The sequence below is a fragment of the Ostrinia nubilalis genome, chromosome 4, assembly GCF_963855985.1.
Source record: "Ostrinia nubilalis chromosome 4, ilOstNubi1.1, whole genome shotgun sequence".
In the NCBI taxonomy this organism is placed as follows: Eukaryota; Metazoa; Arthropoda; class Insecta; order Lepidoptera; family Crambidae; genus Ostrinia; species Ostrinia nubilalis.
Genome location: NC_087091.1, coordinates 1,263,806 through 1,283,211, shown reverse-complemented (window position 1 = coordinate 1,283,211; position 19,406 = coordinate 1,263,806). Strand labels below are relative to the sequence as shown.

The 19,406-nt window shown below is 37.2% G+C and overlaps 1 protein-coding gene and 1 long non-coding RNA gene across 4 annotated transcripts in view; both read left to right on the top strand.

The window, feature by feature from the left end:
• The first annotated feature begins 890 nt into the window (after positions 1–890).
• LOC135088461 (uncharacterized protein ZK1073.1) overlaps positions 891–19,406 on the top strand; it is a 44,498-nt gene continuing 25,982 nt past the window's right edge. Inside the window, exon 1 of one of the 3 annotated variants that reach the window (XM_063983281.1) lies at positions 891–1,073. In XM_063983281.1, the coding sequence (XP_063839351.1) occupies positions 1,017–1,073 (57 nt within the window). In that variant the 5' untranslated portion in view covers positions 891–1,016. Of the gene's footprint in view, positions 1,074–7,901; positions 8,038–19,406 lie in introns of those variants that run through there. The other 2 variants (XM_063983280.1, XM_063983284.1) reach the window with 2 other exon arrangements.
• On the top strand, positions 4,370–7,802 carry LOC135088473 (uncharacterized). Its single transcript, XR_010261045.1, has 2 exons — positions 4,370–4,944; positions 7,738–7,802. It is a non-coding gene; the product is annotated as an uncharacterized LOC135088473 (long non-coding RNA).

The window sequence follows — 19,406 nt, the reverse complement described above, 5'->3', positions numbered from 1 at the left end:
AGGTACTGTGTAATGAAAACCAGTGCTTGTTCCACTGTACCAATTTTACCGATTGTTTTTATTTATATTACGTATTTTAATGTGGGTACTAGATAAATGTTTAGTTGAAAGTTTTTTAGCGAAGTACCTACCTACCTACAAATGACAATTACGCAAACGAAGTAGTGTCAAATGCATAATGTCCCAGCTGTCGAACGGCCTCTAATAGTCAATGTCTTTATTCTTCATTCTCAATAGACGCGCGCGTGGTCTGCGCAAGCGCCGGCATCGTAAACAATTACTGCATCGGTTCCCGCAGGATCAAGCCGGTTATAATTACAAATAACTCCAGCTGATGTACAGGCCGATGTTAAAAATACATTTATAATGGTATAGAGTAAGAGGTAAGAGTGTTTGTGTACAATTGAGCTCGAGTGTCTGTGTTAAATAACAGATCGCCAAGTAAATGAAACTGTGATGAAAGTAATTGCCACCCAAAAATGTAAAACTACTTACCTATCACAAGTCATCACTTACCATCATGTGAGATTCTGGCCAAGAGCTTCCTCGTTGTGGATAAAAAAAAAGTTATAATCACACAAGATAAGAAAGGAAAGGAATACCTACAAAAGAGACGGCACAATTTAGGTGGTCTTATCGTTAAAAGATCTCTTCCAGACAACCTAGAGGACAACTGGTTTAGTTTTTAGTGCAGTTATAGTTTTTTTTAACTTCAGTCGCCAACGTCGTCATTAAGTCCACCACTGTGTGTTAGGTACTTACTCGTACGTGCAAAAAGTTGAAATAAGTAAGTCTATGCCTATGTTAAGATAAAAAATGCAGCTCAAAATGAAACACCCTATAAAATCTTTAAGTCGCACTTCAATAAGGACAAGTGAGTTACATCTACCGCCGCAAAGTCATCGCGTTCTCAGATACCCCCCGTTGCGGGCGTCAATAAATAATTATTTTCTAGTGTATAATTTATTGGTGCAGCGTTGTTTTGTCGCTGGGACTCCGAGCTGGATATCGGGGAAATGTACTTGTGTGGTGTGTCTGATTTCTTTCGGAGGAAGCGGCCGACTGTTGAGCGAGTGAGTTTCCTAATTTTATGTGTAGTAATTTGCTGTTATAAAGACGTTATTGTATAATTTAGTGTATTTTATCATTAACTTCCCACACTAACGATTAATAGCCTTGGTAGCTACACGTACTTGTTATTTAATTTGTATTAATTACAATAAATAGGAAAAAATACTTACATTATTCAGTTCTTAACATTTGCATTGGGAAAAAATCCAACGCAAACTTATCTTAAAATGAACTTATTAAACGATTTCTAGTTGCACATTAAGATAAAAAAACTTTCATTACTGCTTAGGAACTTAATTTATTCATTATTTATTATGATATTGGTAATTTTGATTATTCTAAGAAGTTTTAAATGGTCCATTTGCCGCAATCATTCAGAAAATCTTTTGAAAATACGATAGACAGCTGTAATTAATTAACATAATTTAATGACTATTTACAAATCGGTCGATCTAAGTCATTCGTTTTAGCCGCGTAACAATAACAATGTATTTTATAAAGACTGCATCGTGTATTAAAATAAACGACCACGGTTTTAGAATTATTAATATCTTTCGGGTACAAATCCAATGTCAACAAACTTCGAGTTTGTAATAGACGAGTGTTCGGTAGGCTACCTAGCTGCATAGGTATTTATTTAGTATCTAATAAGTAGTTACCTATTATTAGGAAAATCGGAATGAAGATTAGCTAAGAAAAATGTTTGTCAAACTTCAGACTTGACGATGTCTTTTTAAATACTCGATATTGGCGAAACCAGTGCAGCAGTGTACTATTGAGGCAATGAATGAAAAAAAAAAGTATTTTTGTGCCGTAGTAGGTCTACGGCATACACGCAATTTATTGTAGTACTGAATTTCTATCAAACCTCAATCAACATTAAAATAAAAGTTTAACTGGCAAACGGCAACAGAATGTAGGTTGTTGAGTTTTCAGGATTTTCCTTCAGCATTTCAGCATTTTCATTTCATTTTTCACTGCTGAATCTCCCTATATTATGAGAAAATAGAGGGAAGACGCGTTTAATTTTAAAACTTTTCAAATCTCATCTCATTAATAAACATGGCACCTATTTAGATATTTACTTTATTAGTAGTATCTAAGATTACGCATTTATACTCACTTCATCTTACGTTCTTTCCGTCTATTTATTTGATTTTATTTTTCTTTATTCAGAAAACTATTAGTAAGATCATTGTAAGATTTAGATTAGAACAGAAACTAAAGACAAATTGAGTTAAATCAAAAACAAAGAACAATAATAATTGATTTATCTTGGATGTCTCCTTATGTTTCAAAGCAAGCAAAAATTGCATCTTCATTGCTTGTCACGGTTAATCCCTTAATTAATTTGATTAAGTGATAATTTGTAACATCACGGAACGTATTCTATGTAGGTATAGTCTTCTTCTTGAACATAGGTCTCCCTCACTCCATCACACACAAAATTAAGTGTAGTCACGTGATCTTTCTGCATCTTTAACTTAATTTTAAAGCATCTGTACGGCTAGCACGAAAAACTTTCGAGTTCAAATCGTTTGCGTACTCGAATCGCCATCAAAAGATTTAGTAAGAAAACTACAACAGCGCCTTTGTGAACGTGTCGTAAATTGAACTTAAACGTATGAGATGTGGTTGCACGAAACTAATTTTGAGAATCAAAATTGTCACGTTATCGTTTAATTCGAAGACTGAGTATCGAATTTTATCGAATACGCAAACGATTCGAAGACGAAAGTTGTTCATGCTAGAGGTACTGATCGGCGAGCTGTCGTGAGTGTCGTCACAAATGTCACGTCGTGAGGTGCAATCGCACCTTGTAGCAGATTGATTGATATTTCTATAGTCCTGGAAATAGGTCTCTCTCATTCCATCACAAAATTAAGTGTAGTCACGTGATCTTTCTTTTAAAGCATCTGATCCGCGATCTGTCGACACAAATGTCACGTCGTCAGGTGCAATCGCTTGTTGTTCAGATTGATTGATATTGTTTGGGCGGGCGTCGGCGGCGCCACATGAAGCGCCTACTGCGCCAGTTACTTTTAATCGTAGGGTTATCAGACAACTTAGAACTGGACTAGCACAATTTTAACTGTAGTTTTGACTCAAAGTTCCAGTTTCTTTCGATCCTCGCCTTGTAGGTAGATACGATGTTTCACTCGCTTTGCAAAACGTTGTTGGTTTTTGCGTTAGGAAATGCATAAAAAATGAACCAGTTGCGGAGGCAGCTCGTGGGTTTTGTGTTTCTTCCTACTACGAAAGTAGTGTCTATGAACTAAAAGTCCTCCATGAGCTTCAAGAGTTGGGGATGTGGTAGACAAAAAGCCTGGCAAAAGCTGCAGTTTGGATTGACTAAATTAGTTTTAAAAGTCAGACACATTTGTTATCATCGTGTGTTTAAATAAACAAGTTACGTCATAATCCTGGTTTCAGACTTAGTTCTCAATTGGACTGACGGCTTACCGTAAAGAATGAGGCAATGAGGGCTATCGTTTTAGCGTTCACCAGTTAGCGCCACTGTAGAGTAAGGTCCTGTCACTTGCTAGTAGCGAAGACAGTGGCACCATCTTGTGAGCGCTAAAGTGGTAGGAGGACCATCGCATTTGCACACATCAAGATGGCGCCACTGTAGAGTAAGGTCCTGTCAATCGCCAGGGGTGCCAACTGTTAAATATAAGTAAAAACGATATCACTCATTACGAGACTGCTTGCGAACATAAAAGGTACAAATCACGTCATAGTGATTACACTGAGACTACTTAATCTGAAGCCTTACACTTTCTGCGACTGTTAGCATAGTCTAGACTAGTCCAGGAGTTAATATTTCAATGTTGTACCTACTTAGTATTTCAAAATCTTTTCGTCGTTTTAAAAAAAGAGGTTTACCTATTTTTAGCTACATTAATCTAGGACCTGAAACATTAGCGTTTAATATTTATGGATTATGAAAATCTCATGATCTATCATTCCCAATCGTTTTTGTGACAACAAATAAGCATTTACTTACACAAGAAAGTTATTACATATACTATAATATCTATATGAAATAAATATTAAAAGTAAAAGCGCTTTTTAAAAGCCTATTTGCAAAAATAAATGAATTTTATGAATTTTTATTTTATTTTATTTTAAATATCATTTGCGTGCTTATAGATTTCTTTATGCATTTTTTTATAAAATAAAATAAAAGAAAAAAATACAGAAGCCATTTCCGCGGCACACCTCCCGCGCTAACGTACGCATCGTCTGATCCAATTTTAAATGTCAGATAGATAATTGTGCAACACGCTGGCGAGCGGTCAACACTGTTCCACACGTAGACCTGTCTCCGATACTGAAATACTTCAGTGTGCGGCTTTTCACCGCGCGAAGCGTTCCCCGCGTTCCGAACGCCCTCTAGCCGCCGGATCGGCGGTGAAAACACGCGAAAAACTTTTCGTGACATTAAATTGTCGAAAATTAAGTTAAATTATCACTTTTTTCGATCTTAAACTGATTCAATTGCCATTTAGTTGCATTTCGTAGATTAAATGGTTCATTTTATGAAGTTTTTCATTCATAAATCTTTTAAATTTTAATTACAAACTAATTTGATTAATTAATCAACGAGAAGTGAACTAAAATCAACAAGTGACTTAATTTTTAAATTACTTTTTGACGATAACATAGTTTGTGAACTAAGGGCATTTACGCGCGTTTCCAAAAATACAAATCTCAATTTACTTACAAAGTCCCTTGGGTGCGTTTATTGCCACTTTTGGCACCATTGCGAACAATAAGCGTTAGTTATTTCAGTTGTGTGACTGAAATGCGTGAGTAATACTTAGTCGGTAAACAAGTGTTGTTATTTGGACGCGAAATGGAAAGGAAAAGGTGATTGATTGTTGTGAGAAGAAAACAAGAAAAATAACTTCAATTTCTTTTGTTTAACTAATTTATGTAATCATTAACATCATTATAAGATCATTTAGTGTCATTCATATCATCACAGTTATTCTTATTACCACAGTTACTCGTATCACACTTAACAATTCAATACAACATATAACTCAACAATCGGTTTCTGAAATTAGATGAAGCACAAAAAATTACCTCCTTTTATATGGCAAAGAAAGACCTCAAATAAAGGTCTTTCTTTTCAAAAAATTGTGCAGATAAGCAACCCATTAAGTAAAAGTTAAAAGAGGGACAAGTTTCACTAAAACGGGTTTTATCATTATGTAATTATGTGATTATAACCGATATTGATTCCAATATAAGTATAGACTTACGTACAAATAGGTGCTTGAATTTTGTCTATTGCGATTCATAAAGTTCTGCCAGCACAATTTGCCATGGATGTCACCCGCCCAGGTTCAATGCAAGTCTAATGACTTGCATTGAACCTGGGCGGGTGAGCCCTACATCAAAACTACGATAGCGGCTAACTGCCAAAACGAACTAGTATTCATATTTGTCTAGCCAAGAAACGTGTAAAGATGTGATTTATATTTTTAGGTTCACTGATTAAACAATAAATAATCGTCGATTGTTATTTCTTTGGTCGTCATTTGGAATAATAATTATTTTAATTTCTAATTGGATATCGATTTTCCTTTTGTTGGATAGAGTAATGGTGTTCATTATGGAGTGATGTATTAAAGCTAGATGACTGTAAATTAAGAAAACTTTCAAAAAGTAAAATAGAAATACCTAGTAGACTAAGAGCTACGCCAGACCTACGTCATTTTATAAAAGCTGAAAGTTTGTCAGCATATGCTCCCAATATAGGATATAGCTTTCCGCCCGCGGCTTCGCCCGCGTGGAATTTTGTCTGTCACAGAAAAACTTTATCGCGCGCGTCCCTGTTTCAAAAACCGGGATAAAAACTATCCTATGTTCTTTCCCGGGACTCAAACTATCTCTATGCCAAATTTCATCAAAATCGGTTGCGAGGTTTAAGCGGGAAAGCGTAACAGACAGACAGACAGACAGACAGACAGACAGACAGACAGACAGACAGAGTTACTTTCGCATTTATAATATTGGGTTGCGGTAGCGTTGGGATAATGTTGGTGAATTATAAAGTTTGGGTCATGGTGGCTTTGGGAGCTACCCTAAAAAAACTGGCAACGAGATGGAACTGTCAAAACTGTCTGGCTGTTGGGGAATATACAACAGCCACAACTTGTTACAAAGACTGCGCTATTATGTCGTTGTAGCTAATCAGTAAAGCGTACCTAAGTCCATTACAAGTCATGAAAATACTCTCCATATTCATTGCCATTACTTACAGAACATATTTTAGTACTGAAAAATAATAACCATTTTCAATCAGTTTGCTGAAAGTTTCTTTTTCCATCATTTTCATTGTTTTTATCAAAAGCCGTTCAAAATATTCGTTTGTCGCTAATCTGACTCAGTTTCTTGCGCTGCTTCTGGCCTTAATACATCCCATATTCCAAAGCACTGAAATTACAATAAAAGCCATATTGTAAGGAAACAATAATTACCATGAAGGTTGAAGGTCTTAGCAGACTTTTAAATTCGGAAAGGGATCAATACCGTACCGCCTTTCGCGAGCTGTCATCGCTTTTCGCGCGCTGTCATTCGCCGTTTCAGAAAACATTAAATTCATCCCAAAATTTTCATATCTAAAAAGTGAAATCGTTATTAAAACTGTGCTATTACAAATCATTGCTTTAAATTAAATAACAATGTTCCGACTCAGCGGACTATGGCGTTGGTAGGAGCCGGCGCGCGTCGCTCTCGGTCGAGCAGCGCCGGCGCCTGAGCATGCTGCGCAGTGCGCACCTCCAGCACCCTTTAGCACATAGTCATATACTCTTCATATTCATTGCCATTACACAGCATAATGAAAATCACCTCCAATCAAACTTAAACTGAATACGAGTACTACCGACATTATTGCTTTGAACAAAAACCGCTCATAATGATTCATTTGCCACTAATCTGAGTTTCTTGCGCTGCATTTTCTCATTGGCTCTTAATTTTTTTTCCAACGCAGAGGAGGGTTTGAAACTATACGCTTTTCAAAAGTCAAATCGTCAAAATTAGTTTTGACCTGCAGTGCAAGCTCTCATCAAACTTTTCGTCGACTCAGCAAACATTACGCTCATAACCATCCCAAAAATTCAGATCTAAAAAATCTACCTTTTATTGTGAAATTGTGACAAATCACGCTTCGAAATAACAATAACAAAAGCGTTAAAATAATAATGTTCCGTCCGTCGCTGATCCGCGGCGCGAGCGTGGACTCAGCGGACTATGGCCTTGGCAGGAGCCGGCGCGCGTCGCTCTCAGCCGAGCAGCGCCGGCGCCTTAGCATGCTGCGAACCTCCAGCATACTCTAGCACCTCTTGTAGTATTACAAGTCGTAAACTCTCTATATTCATTGCCATTACACAGCACACTTCAGAACTGAAAATTACCTTCAATCAGACGTAAACTTAATACGAATATTACTGACATTATCATTGCTTTGAACAAAAACCGCTCAAAATGATTCATTTGCCTCTAATCTGAGTTTCTTGCGCTGCATTTTCTCATTGCTCTTAATTTTTTTCCAATGCAGAGGAGTCGAAACTATACGCTTTTCAAAAGCCAATCGTAAAAAGTAGTTTTGACCCGCAGCGCAAGCTCTCATAAAACTTTTCGTCGTCTCAGCAAACATTTACGCTCATAACCATCCCAAAAATTCAACCTTTTATTGTGAAATTGTGACAAATCACGCTTCGAAATAACAATAACAAAAGCGTTAAAACAATAATGTTCCGTCCGTCGCTGATCCGCGGCGCGAGCGTGGACTCAGCGGACTATGGCGTTGGCAGGAGCCGGCGCGCGTCGCTCTCCGCCGAGCAGCGCCGGCGCCTTAGCATGCTGCGAACCTCCAGTATCCCGAGCCCGCTGACTCCGGTGAGCCACATTTACCATTTGGTACCGTGCCCCAGAAAGTGCTGTAACCAGGTACAGTGAACATGGATTACGCGCGCCACGCTAGCTTTGTACGGCTTGGTTGGTGTTACTTGAATGCATTGTGCTTCGTACTGTACAGGGTGGGTGGGAATATGAGATCGATGAAACCTACAGAAGAAGTTGTTTAGTCAAATTCAAGGCTGGCTGATCGAACTCTGCTATATTCTAGCTAGTCTAACTAGAGGGAAAAGATTAATTTAACTTAACCCTTATTGTAAATTTTTCATAATAATTATGTTATTTTATTCTGTAGCCGTATACTTACCTAGAAAGTAAAAAAATATAAATGTTTTCTTTGGACACACAGTTGTTATTTACATAATCTTAGTACTAGTATTTACAGATCGTAAACGAAAATAAAAAGTAAGTTTTTTTGTTGAATATCGTCTATTAAATAAATATTCCTTCTATAATTTCTATTCATCCTGTACTGTAGTGATAAAGTCAATGCATTTTTGTAAACAAATTAATATTAATTTGTCTTCGTTGTAAAGTAATACCTACTGTTTTAAAAGTGAGCAGTAAATGAACGGAAAGATATAAAATTCGTGCTTACACAGTTTTAAAAGTACAGAAATGTGTTTAACAACTTTATTTCAGTTTTATTTATGCGCAACTTGCCTACGCAAAACAGCTTAGCCTATGTTTTGTCTAAAATTATGTGTCTATTTGTTATGTATGACGAACACTAATTGATGTATTTGTAAATGTATGTAAACACTTAAACTGAATGTATTGTCTGGCTATTGTTTTGTTGTTGTAATTTACATTTTTTAGTATTTTCTTCGCAAATCTTAAATGTATTCATTGATTTATTGACTACTATTTTATGTAAAGATATTTCAAGAGATCTTTTTTTTTATTAGAAAGTAGGTAAACATTTTGCTAGATATTCAGTGGGCTGAGTGTGAGTTTACATCAAACGCGCTCACTAGTGAGCGCGAAAGTTTTAGTTTTTGAACGTTTTCCGCTAAGGGCGCTGTACAATCCGTCATACATTGAATGTCATTTTTAGACGCGCTCACTAGTGAGCGCGTTTGATGAAAACTCACACTAGGCCCTCAGTTCGTAGAACGGTGTTGTGCGGTGTTGCTACTACGGTGGTATTAGGATATAGGTACCTAGTAGTCAGGAGGACAAAGAGCATTTCACAACTTTGTAACGTATATCGACGCCAATCATTGGTTCGTTCGTCGTCTCATAAAGTGAAGTTAAACATAATCGATCTTTTAATAGCTTCCTAATGCACAGCGAGGCCAGCATTGTTCGGTCGCAGCAGACTAAACAATCTTTGACAGCGTATCGAAATTGCTACGCACTTTCCATCTTCGTCAGGAATAGCCTTAGTGCTAGACTGGAGTTAGTAAACTTTGTGTACATGTTTACCTTTATTGTACACCGTGTAGACATAATAGAAACGAGAAAGCTCTTGGCTTGCATCTCGCCTGATGGAAAGTGCTCAGGCCGAGAAGGTAGGAAGCGTAGCGTCTTAACCATAGAGGAGCTGGCTTTCTTACCTCCAGTTGCCGGAACATAACAATGCTAATAACATGTAGCTATTGCGACAGATCTAAATGATGAAAACGAAAGGATGAAAGAATGATGATCACGAAAGATGGTCGTAGCTACTAGCCAGGTGGACTTACAACAAGACCACCAACCGCCATGTTACAGGGAATTACTCAATTTTGACGAAAACATCTTACCTTTAAATCACATCTTTTTGATTCGTTGCGGGGATATCATAGCATCAGTACATATTTATCAACAATCTGGTATTAAAGACAATTTCAGGTTTTATAATACAATTAACTCTTAAGTTTTTTATAAAGATACATATATTAATTCGTTTATCCACTGCTGGACAGGCCTCCCCCAAGGATTTCCACAAAGACCGGTCCTGCATATCAATATTATTATGTAAATTGACCAGAGTAGCTAATCCCGTTAATATTGCATATCTCTAAAGATTATCTCTCAATCATCGCGTGCGCGTGCGCTTCGCTCGTTGAGCCAACATTTCGCGAACAATATTTCCATTGTTCAACAGATTTAGCAGCAGTCAGACCTGCTGTGACGAGGCGGTGACAGAGACGTGTAAACAAAAGTTCACAATGACTCTACGTTATTAAGGCCTAGCTAGACAGAAAGCGTAGCTGAAAGTGAAATTCACGTCGCGGATTAATGTCATTTTTTACCTTGACAATGTGTTGCTGTTTCTAATCGGCACTGGCGCATATTACTGTTCCGAAGTTGTAGTAAGGGTTTGGACGTATGTCTCTTTGAGAGCCTACATAGAAAATTTGCTTCCATTTATGGTTAAGCTCCTTTTAAAGTACCTACCTTCATAAGTATTTGATCAGGAGGCAGCAGTAGCTAAACATGAAAATCTTCATCTCGCTGCCAATACTGTTTTGAACTTCCATTTACCTATGTCATTTCCCCTTGATATTGACATTCATATTCGTCACTATTGATGAGTAGTATCCTCTGTGCAGAATTCGACCACCCACAAACACAAGACGTCTCCACACCGTCACTTGGCAGCCATTAGGTGACAACTGACGTCATGCGCGAGCGCACTCTTAGATGCGCTTGTGACAAATGACCGATAAACGCCGGCAGAGTGCGTTAGATTTTCAACGAGTGATAAATAAATACTAGCTAGGTATTTCGTATTTTAAATTGTATTCTGACTTTACGTCTAAACAGATAGTAGAATATCAATGTTTACTCTGATCCAAACGGATCTGGGTTCGATATTACGAAAGGCTATCTTCTAGAAACTACAAGTGCTAGGAGTCTCAAATTTTGCATGGGGGTTCCTTTTAGAACGTATGTGCTCACTAAGAACGGATTTTACGAAAGTCCACCCCTAAGAATGTAAAACGGGATCCATGCGTACGAAGTCGCGGGCGGCCGCTAGTATGATGTAAGACAGCAATGAAATCACTGAGATATGCCTTCGTATCTCCATCAGATAACCCGAAAAAGCTACATCAATATGCCATTACCTGAAATGGCTATCGTTTCTATTATCAGATTAAGGCACCTATTCCATTAATGCTAGTATTTTCGTCATTAATATGAAAAATATCTAGAGCTATATTCAACTACTACATGGTAGGTTCATTAAGGTTCATACGCGTACGTATCGGTATCAAATTATGTATTTATTATTGTAAAATAAGTATCCATATGTTATCCGTAAGTAGCACTCATGCACTGGTCGGTATAGTCACTATTTTTGAAGGGTTTTGATGATGATCCATCCGACCGACTTCGGCCATGGCGACCACTCCGACTCCTAGTTATTTTATACACATTATTCTAACACCGGTTTTCTCTTTCTATTTCTTCTGATTACTATATCTGAAAACTCTGTCAAAACTTCAGGAAAATACGAGTATACAGTATAATTATGTACTTTCATGTGAGGAGACTTTAATGATCCTTTTTTTAGAACTTATGTCTTAACCCCTAATAATTGTAAACGACTGTTTTTGTTTTCGATTTTCCTTACTAAAAACTTTCTAGACTGAGTAAACTCAGTTTGTTGTGAAACATGAGGCGCACTAAACGCCATTAAAGAGTTATGAATCTGGATTCATGGCTGTCTTCCTTTGTTCCCTGTTTGCGGGATCTTATTTGATGTCGGCGTGCGTGCCGTAAAACGTTTATAACGCCCGTTAAATAATTGCTATTGTTGCGCAGAATTGTTTGCTATTACACTTGCCCGCGGCTTTGCTTGTGTGGATTGCATTCACGAAGTGTCTGAGCTTTGTCCTGGTGATTTAATTACTTCTTTCTTGTAGAGATATCTTAGGAACTTGTATCCTGCTTTTTAAATTGGTGTTTAGCCTAAACACCAATTTAAAAAACTACATAATAAGTAGTATTCAAAGAAAAACTATAAACAAAGAAAAACTTTATGATAACTATTCAGGGAATACAGAAGTAGATGTGCCATGTTTTGATTTTTTACCTATAGTGTAGAATGAGTTAGCATAGCGATTAACCTGCCTGGCAGGTTTATAGATCCGCGGGTTAGCTTAAGGTCCCGTCCCGTTCAATATTCCTCTTTACATCTTCATATCATCTAACTTCTTCGCTTAATTTTTGTGGAAAATATTTACGTCATCCCCGGGTTTGTAGAACGGCTGACTAAAAGTGTTTTATTGTTCTTGTATATTTTCTGTGACACCTTTGACGCAAACCTGTTCTATTCAAAGAAAAGTCTTCATTTTATTATGACGGACTCGATCGGCGGAAAGAATTCTTAATATTGTTGTGTTACGTAAGAGTGACGTCAGTTGCGCTCGCGCTGAAAGTCATGCATGTGGGACAATGGGACTGGGGACAGAGGGCTCGACGTAACTTGGCACACCTAGTAGGCTCTCCATGCTTTGTTTCCTGGATTCCACCATAACTCCTGAACCGATTTTAACTAAACTTCAATCGGGGTTTGCTAGGGTCATATAATTTGTTTTAAAGGAATATTTTCTTCAAATATTAATTTATATTATTTAGTAGCAGTACTTCAATAACAAACATACAATAGTTCTACAATTGAATTTGAAGTCGGTTATAAAGGATTAAGGATATTATCTGAGAATAAGTATAGAAGTCATATTTCTGTAGATACGTTAGCTGTCTGTTTGTGTCCTGTATTTTTGTATTTATCTGACTGATTGAAGATGTCCTTCGTGTTTAGGTAAGAAAGTACACGCAAAACGCGAGTGCATTTTTGAAACAATTGCGTGAGCGGGCCTACTGGACCCATTTCTTTTTGGTTTCATAATCTATACTTATAATAAATCTGTAGAGAGGTCAATTCTGTACATGAAATATATTTTCAAAATAACTATCAGGGGGTGATTAGTGATCGATACTGATGCCGAAAATGCAATCAGTAAAATTTTTGTCTGTCTGTCTGTCCGTCTGTCTGTCTGTCTGTCTGTCTGTATGTTCCTTATAGAAACAAAAACTACTTGACGGATTTTAACGAAACTTGGTACAATTATTCTTCATACTCCTGGGCAGGTTATAGTATACTTAGGAATTCCCACGGGAACGGGAATTAGCGGGAAAATCCTTTTGTATGAAAAATCTAAACCGCTTAAGTTAGACGCTTGAAATTTGGCATGCAGGTACCTTAGTAAACGTAAAGCTTAGTTACAACAGGATATTGCAAAATTCCCACGGGAACGGGAGTTAGCGGGAAAAAACATTTGTATGAAAAAATCTAAACCGCGTAAGATAGATGAAGGGGGTAAAACGGGATCCACGCGTACGAAGTCGCGGGCGGCCGCTAGTTAATTAAATATAAAAGTTTACGGCAAAACCGCACGTGGGTGGGAATTGTTATAAGTTACGATGTGTAGAATTTATTAATTTACGACAATGCGCCATTCGGCCGACCGCTGCTCACACCTGGTCCGGGCGCTAACGATCTGTCGGACAATTTTGTACGTCCGGTATATGCCAGATATTTTGTGAAGGAGTTTTCTTAAATCCATAAAAATATGAGTTCCGCATCATCAGGATGAGTTAATAACGAACATTTATTTCTCTTCTTCCTTAAAAAATAAATCCAGCTAAGTACGAATGAGACACGCGAATTGAGGGTTTCTTTAACCTTACGGTACGGATCTTACGAACATAATAAAAAAATTAAAATAAATTTCTTGAAATTAGTTAAAAATAGGAGGAGCGTAACATGACTTTTGTCTGGTATACTTTCTAAACTAGTTTTTGGCAACCCCGTTCAAGATCTCGTGGAAACCAAATATCAATGTAATGAGCACGGCCATTAATGCTACGAGACATAAAAATGTATCTATTTAAGATCTTTGTCCGAACCGTTACATTCCCTTCATATCACGAGCACTGTTTAGCTAAGAGCAGGGCAATTAGTGATATTGTTAAAGAAATTAAAATAAACTTGTGTTTACTATGTCGCGCACGAGAACTAACAACGTGCGCGCGCGCAAGGCCAGGTTCATTCATCACTTACTGTAAGCGACCATTTTGACAGGTGAAAGATTTCTTCAACCAAAGCGACGTTGTGAACTCCGAAACTATTAACAAAATAATATTTTAAGTAGTTATATTCAAAACAAAATATGTTTTTTAATGTAGCATTTTAGAAGATTTTGTAATGTAGGTATTTGAACTGGTAGACTGAAGTATTCAAGAATAAATAAATTCGGCTATGACGAGCTACGTGTTGTCTAGCCAGCTGTTGAGGGTTCTATATTCACTCCCAAAATCAAAATACCTTTAAATACCTTTATTTCTCGTTAATTATAAGTAGTCTTAAAATCACCTTTGTTCTTAGCGAGCCTTGTCTTATGATTTTTTTGCTCTATCAGCGCGTCAAACAAAATTGTTTGTTGCAAGTGCTGAGAAGCTCTCTCCTTTCGATCTTTCGACATATTTTTCAATGTTCCAAGACTCCTAGTATTCTATTAACTATTTACTAAGTCTACGGTCCATAACGCATGCATCTCGCGCGCTAGCGATTGTGCGCGACAAACGCTCTATTTATAGCCCCTCCCCTCCCACAGCCGCTGATGACCACTGATGATCACTTAACGTATTGCCGCTATTTGTGCTGCAAAACAGATTTTAGTAGAGACAATAAAGGGTGATCCTCGTTTGCGAACAGATGATACGACCCATATCTTTCTAGAGAAGATAATGATGAAGTTACGATCCATAGGGGCACATAGGATACGACTTTAAAGAGAGAGAGATACTGCATTTTCTTCTGACTTCTTGGACATTCTATGCTACTCGTAATTATTTTACAAACTAAGAACGAATATTTAATTTATAGCTCGGCCCACACAGTCACTGATGACCACTGACGACCACTTAACGTATTGCCGCTATTTGTGCTGCAAAACAGATTTTAGTAGAGACAGCAAAGGGGATCCTCGTTTGCGAACAGATGATACGACCCACATCTTTCTAGAGAAGAAAGTGATAAAGTTACGATCCATAGGGGCACATAGGATACAACTGTAAAGAGAGAGACTGCATTTTCTTCTGACTTCTTGAACATTCTATGCTACTCATAATTATTTTACAAATTAAGAACGAATATTTAATTTATAGCTCAGCCCACATAGTCACTGATGACCACTGACAACCACTTAACGTATTGCCGCTATTTGTGCTGCAAAACAGATTTAGTAGAGACAATGAAAGGTAATCCTCGTTTCCGAACAGATGATACGACCCACATCTTTCTAGATAAGAGAGTGATGAAGTTACGATCCATAGGGGCACATAGGATACGACTGTAAAGAGAGAGACTGCATTTTCTTCTGACTTCTTGGACATTCTATGCTACTCGTAATTATTTTACAAACTAAGAACGAATATTTAATTTATAGCTCGGCCCACATAGTCACTGATGACCACTGACGACCACTTAACGTATTGCCGCTATTTGTGCTGCAAAACAGATTTAGTAGAGACAATGATCCTCGTTTGCGAACAGATGATACGACCCACATCTTTCTAGATAAGAGAGTGATGAAGTCACGATCCACAGAGACACATAGGATACGACTGTAAATAGAGAGAGAGACTGCATTTTCTTCTGACATCTTGGACATTCTATGCTAATTATTTTACAAATTAAGAACGAACGTTATATTTATAAGGCCCAGCCCACAGCCATTGATGACCATTCCACGCTATTTTGTGCTACAAAACAGATTTTAGTAGACATAGTAATGGAAAACCCTCGTTTGCAAATAGACAATAAGTCCTGTCTAGAGAAGCCGAGAAGAATTCCAAGTGATAAAGTAATACAAATCCTCGAAATTGTTCTCCAATCCAAAGACTAAGAGAAAGAGAGAGATTCTACATCTTCTGACTTGGACATAAGTTATATTTTTAACAAATTAAGAACTACAATGCAATAAAAGTACTCCACCTCTACATAACCGCTGCCACAATACAGTCATCTCGACGTATTTTGGATAACAGAGTGATGCATTTATTGTTTAAGACATGTTTACATTAAGATAATGAGTAATTACCGTTTCTCAAGTGTTAATCATTATTTAAAAACGCGCATATTGCGTTATCCAAACATATGGTTTTGTTTACAAACAACATTTACTGTGGCAAATGAGCGTATGCTCTTGCCAAGTGCATATGAGATTTAATGCTACGTGTTGAAAGTATATTTATTTGATAGTGTCATTTACTTGTACAGTCGCGGAATGAAAAGGTTCGTCAGTTTTCAAATTGATTCCTTCAACGAATCGCGAGCACATATTACCTTTTGAAACTATGTTACAGAATAATCTCGAGTTAGAGAAAATACTCTTTACTAACTGTTCGTCAGTAAAGTTCAAAATTATTCAGATCAAAGTTGTTTGACGATTTATCTTGTCAAGAAGATTATTATGATTGATAAACTAAAACCTTCTTGTTGGTTCAACCTGCCATTATTATTTCTATTAAATAAAAAAATTATTGTCAATTGGTCAATGTCATTATTGCATTGCACTGATGGGATAGAAAAATAAACAAGCAAAACCTTATTCGTTAGCAAACGTCATATTTATTTAAATGTTAGCAGCACTGTTTCTTGCACTGTTATGTTGGCAGGTTTGACTCTTACAGTACCTAGTGCAAGCGAAAACCGACACTAAGGTGACGAACCTTTTCATTCCGCGACTGTACATAATATTAAAGCTGCCATTTGTTTACCTAATTAGAAGATCCATAAAAGAATCAATAATTATACAAATCAAAGCGACCAATTTCGGAAGGTCAGGATGCAATGTTCAGAAACTTCTTCATTTGAGACAATGTAAAGAGTAGGTACTCATGAATGGGTTTTACTGATTTTTTTCAGTTAGCACTGTGTTACAGTTTAAAGTATCAGTAACTTAGGGCATATTTATGCTGTGTTGAGGATAGAGGTAAGCTTGCTGTTCTGGATTAAATAAAGCATATTTTTGTAAACACCATCGTTTATCAAACAGCACATAAACTACAGTCATAATAAGACAGCAGTGTGCCCTATTTCTTCTCATCTTTTATGATATACAAATTCATATAAATAATAGTTAATAGATTCAGTAGACACAGAAAAATACTCTGAAATATGCATTATACTTAGCTATGTTGCCGATGTTGTGATAGAGAACATTAATCTGAATCGATAATTTTTTGTGTTCCAAGTTTAATGCTACTGTCACACTCAGCCCGAGTGTGAGCTTACATCAAAGGCGCTCACTATTGAGCGCGTTTTAATATTGTATAAAAATTGTAGTTTTGGAACGTTTCCCGCTAGGGGCGCTGATGGCTCATAGCCATTCCTAGAGTATATTTCTTACTACTTTAGGATGCTACCAATAAAATAACTAGTCGTTCAGCCAGTCTAAGAGAAAGGTATACTACATCTTCTTCTAAGTTGGATTTGGTTGTGATACTTCAATCATAGAGACATGATGGTCATAATGAAGCGACTCTACCGAAATCAGCTCGGTTGTGCCCATAAAATGGCTCACCTCCTACGATTGGGCTATTACGTTCAGAAATATGTCTCCAGCGCTAAGAATAGCCTCAGACGGACGAGCCCCCTCAATTTTCATACCTACATTTTATATGTATTACAACGATCAAAGAATAAAATCCACAGATGGTCATATTGGTCAACATGGGCTATTAGTATTATTATATCCATTTCTTGTTTCTACTATTGTTTGTTACCTATTTAAGTGTTGTCAGCATATGCAGCGTGACCATCAATAAAACTAAACTAATAAAGATTCTGGACTGCAATTTCATTGATCAGACGAAAGTAGAGATTAAGAATCTTATTTCCTCCAGAATATAATACAGAAAGAGTATGCAATATAAGTTTTGATGGGAGCCAAATTTTGTTTATTTTATTTTGTTTTATTCAGAAAACAATCAGCTTTCAAATACATAAATTGCATAGATACAACAGTGTAGTTGGTCAAAGCCTGTTTTTACCTCTATACATATAACCAAGGGGTATAAAAATTTTTAATTATTGAACAAAAATATTACGGATTTTATTCAAAGAACTTCTTTTAGACAATAAGTTCCTAGTTATTGATTGAATCCTATAACTATGACAGATTTGGTATTTACCTCCTACTGCTCCTACGCTAAAGCTAAAGGTTCTTTGCTTGCTTGAAGCCTATTAGAAAATTGTTTTTAAACTCTCGTTCGTTTTGAAACCTTTTCGAAGTGTCAACTCGGTGTATTAATCTTTGCCGCCTGTTGTGTCCGAGGCGTGCGCGCGCGCCTAATCAGGATACCGTATTCTCGGCCCCCAGCAGACATTCGCTGCATTGTTATGCAACTGCACTCCTCCGCTTTGCCCATTGAGTTGACTGCCATTTTGTTATTTATAAAATTGGCTAGAAGCCGTTGTGTGTGTATTTTTTCCGTTTTGAATCTGGAAAAATACCAAGGAATCAGTCACCGTAGTACTTTCATTTTGTCTTACTTCCAATACAATATAAATATGTTTTTGGTTGATACTGAAATTTAGTAGAGCTTACTCTTTGAAACGCGACGCCTGGCGGAAAATGTACGAACTACGGCACTACGAATGCTACGAACGCTCGTAGCGACGGCCAAACGCTTGTTCCCTGAAGCTTTTATGGGGCTTCCATAGAGTTTTGTTAGATGGCGTTATAAGTTGTAAAGTACTCCGTAGTTTTGAGAAAAGTTAGTTTTTAATTTATATTCTGGTTAAAATGTTCATAATGTTACTGCCACATTATTGCTATAGGTCTCGTGTCTTGGTTACCATTATATCCTCGTACTACAGCCACGCTGTAATTAATTGACTTCGTGATTAGCATAAAAAGTGAAAATTAATTGACTTCGTGATTAGTATTGCTCAACGTTGAATAGAAGAACTTTCTTTAGTATGTTGTCGCTCGTCAATTTTAGCGCTGATGTAATTCTTCATAATCAAAATTTCGTTCATTTGTCATCACACACAGCACAGCATCATGCAATTTGTCTTTTGAACTGCGTTATTTTGCCCAATTTGTGCAGCAAATTCTACCAAAGCAATAAATATGGCGTAAGAATAGACTATCATCGTATACAGTCAGTATTCTTGTCTATGTATCGCAATAGCGAAGACGTCGCCCACCTCTCAATTGCGGCTAATTGGACGCTCCTAATTAATTGCGCCGCTTCCTTCCACGAGGACCAATCGATGGATCAAACTGTTTTACTAGCAGTAAAACCAGAAGTTGCATGACGAATATTAGGGAGTTTTTAATATCGTGAGGATTTCTTCACGGCCTACGGGATTTCCCTGCATGCGTGATACCCGC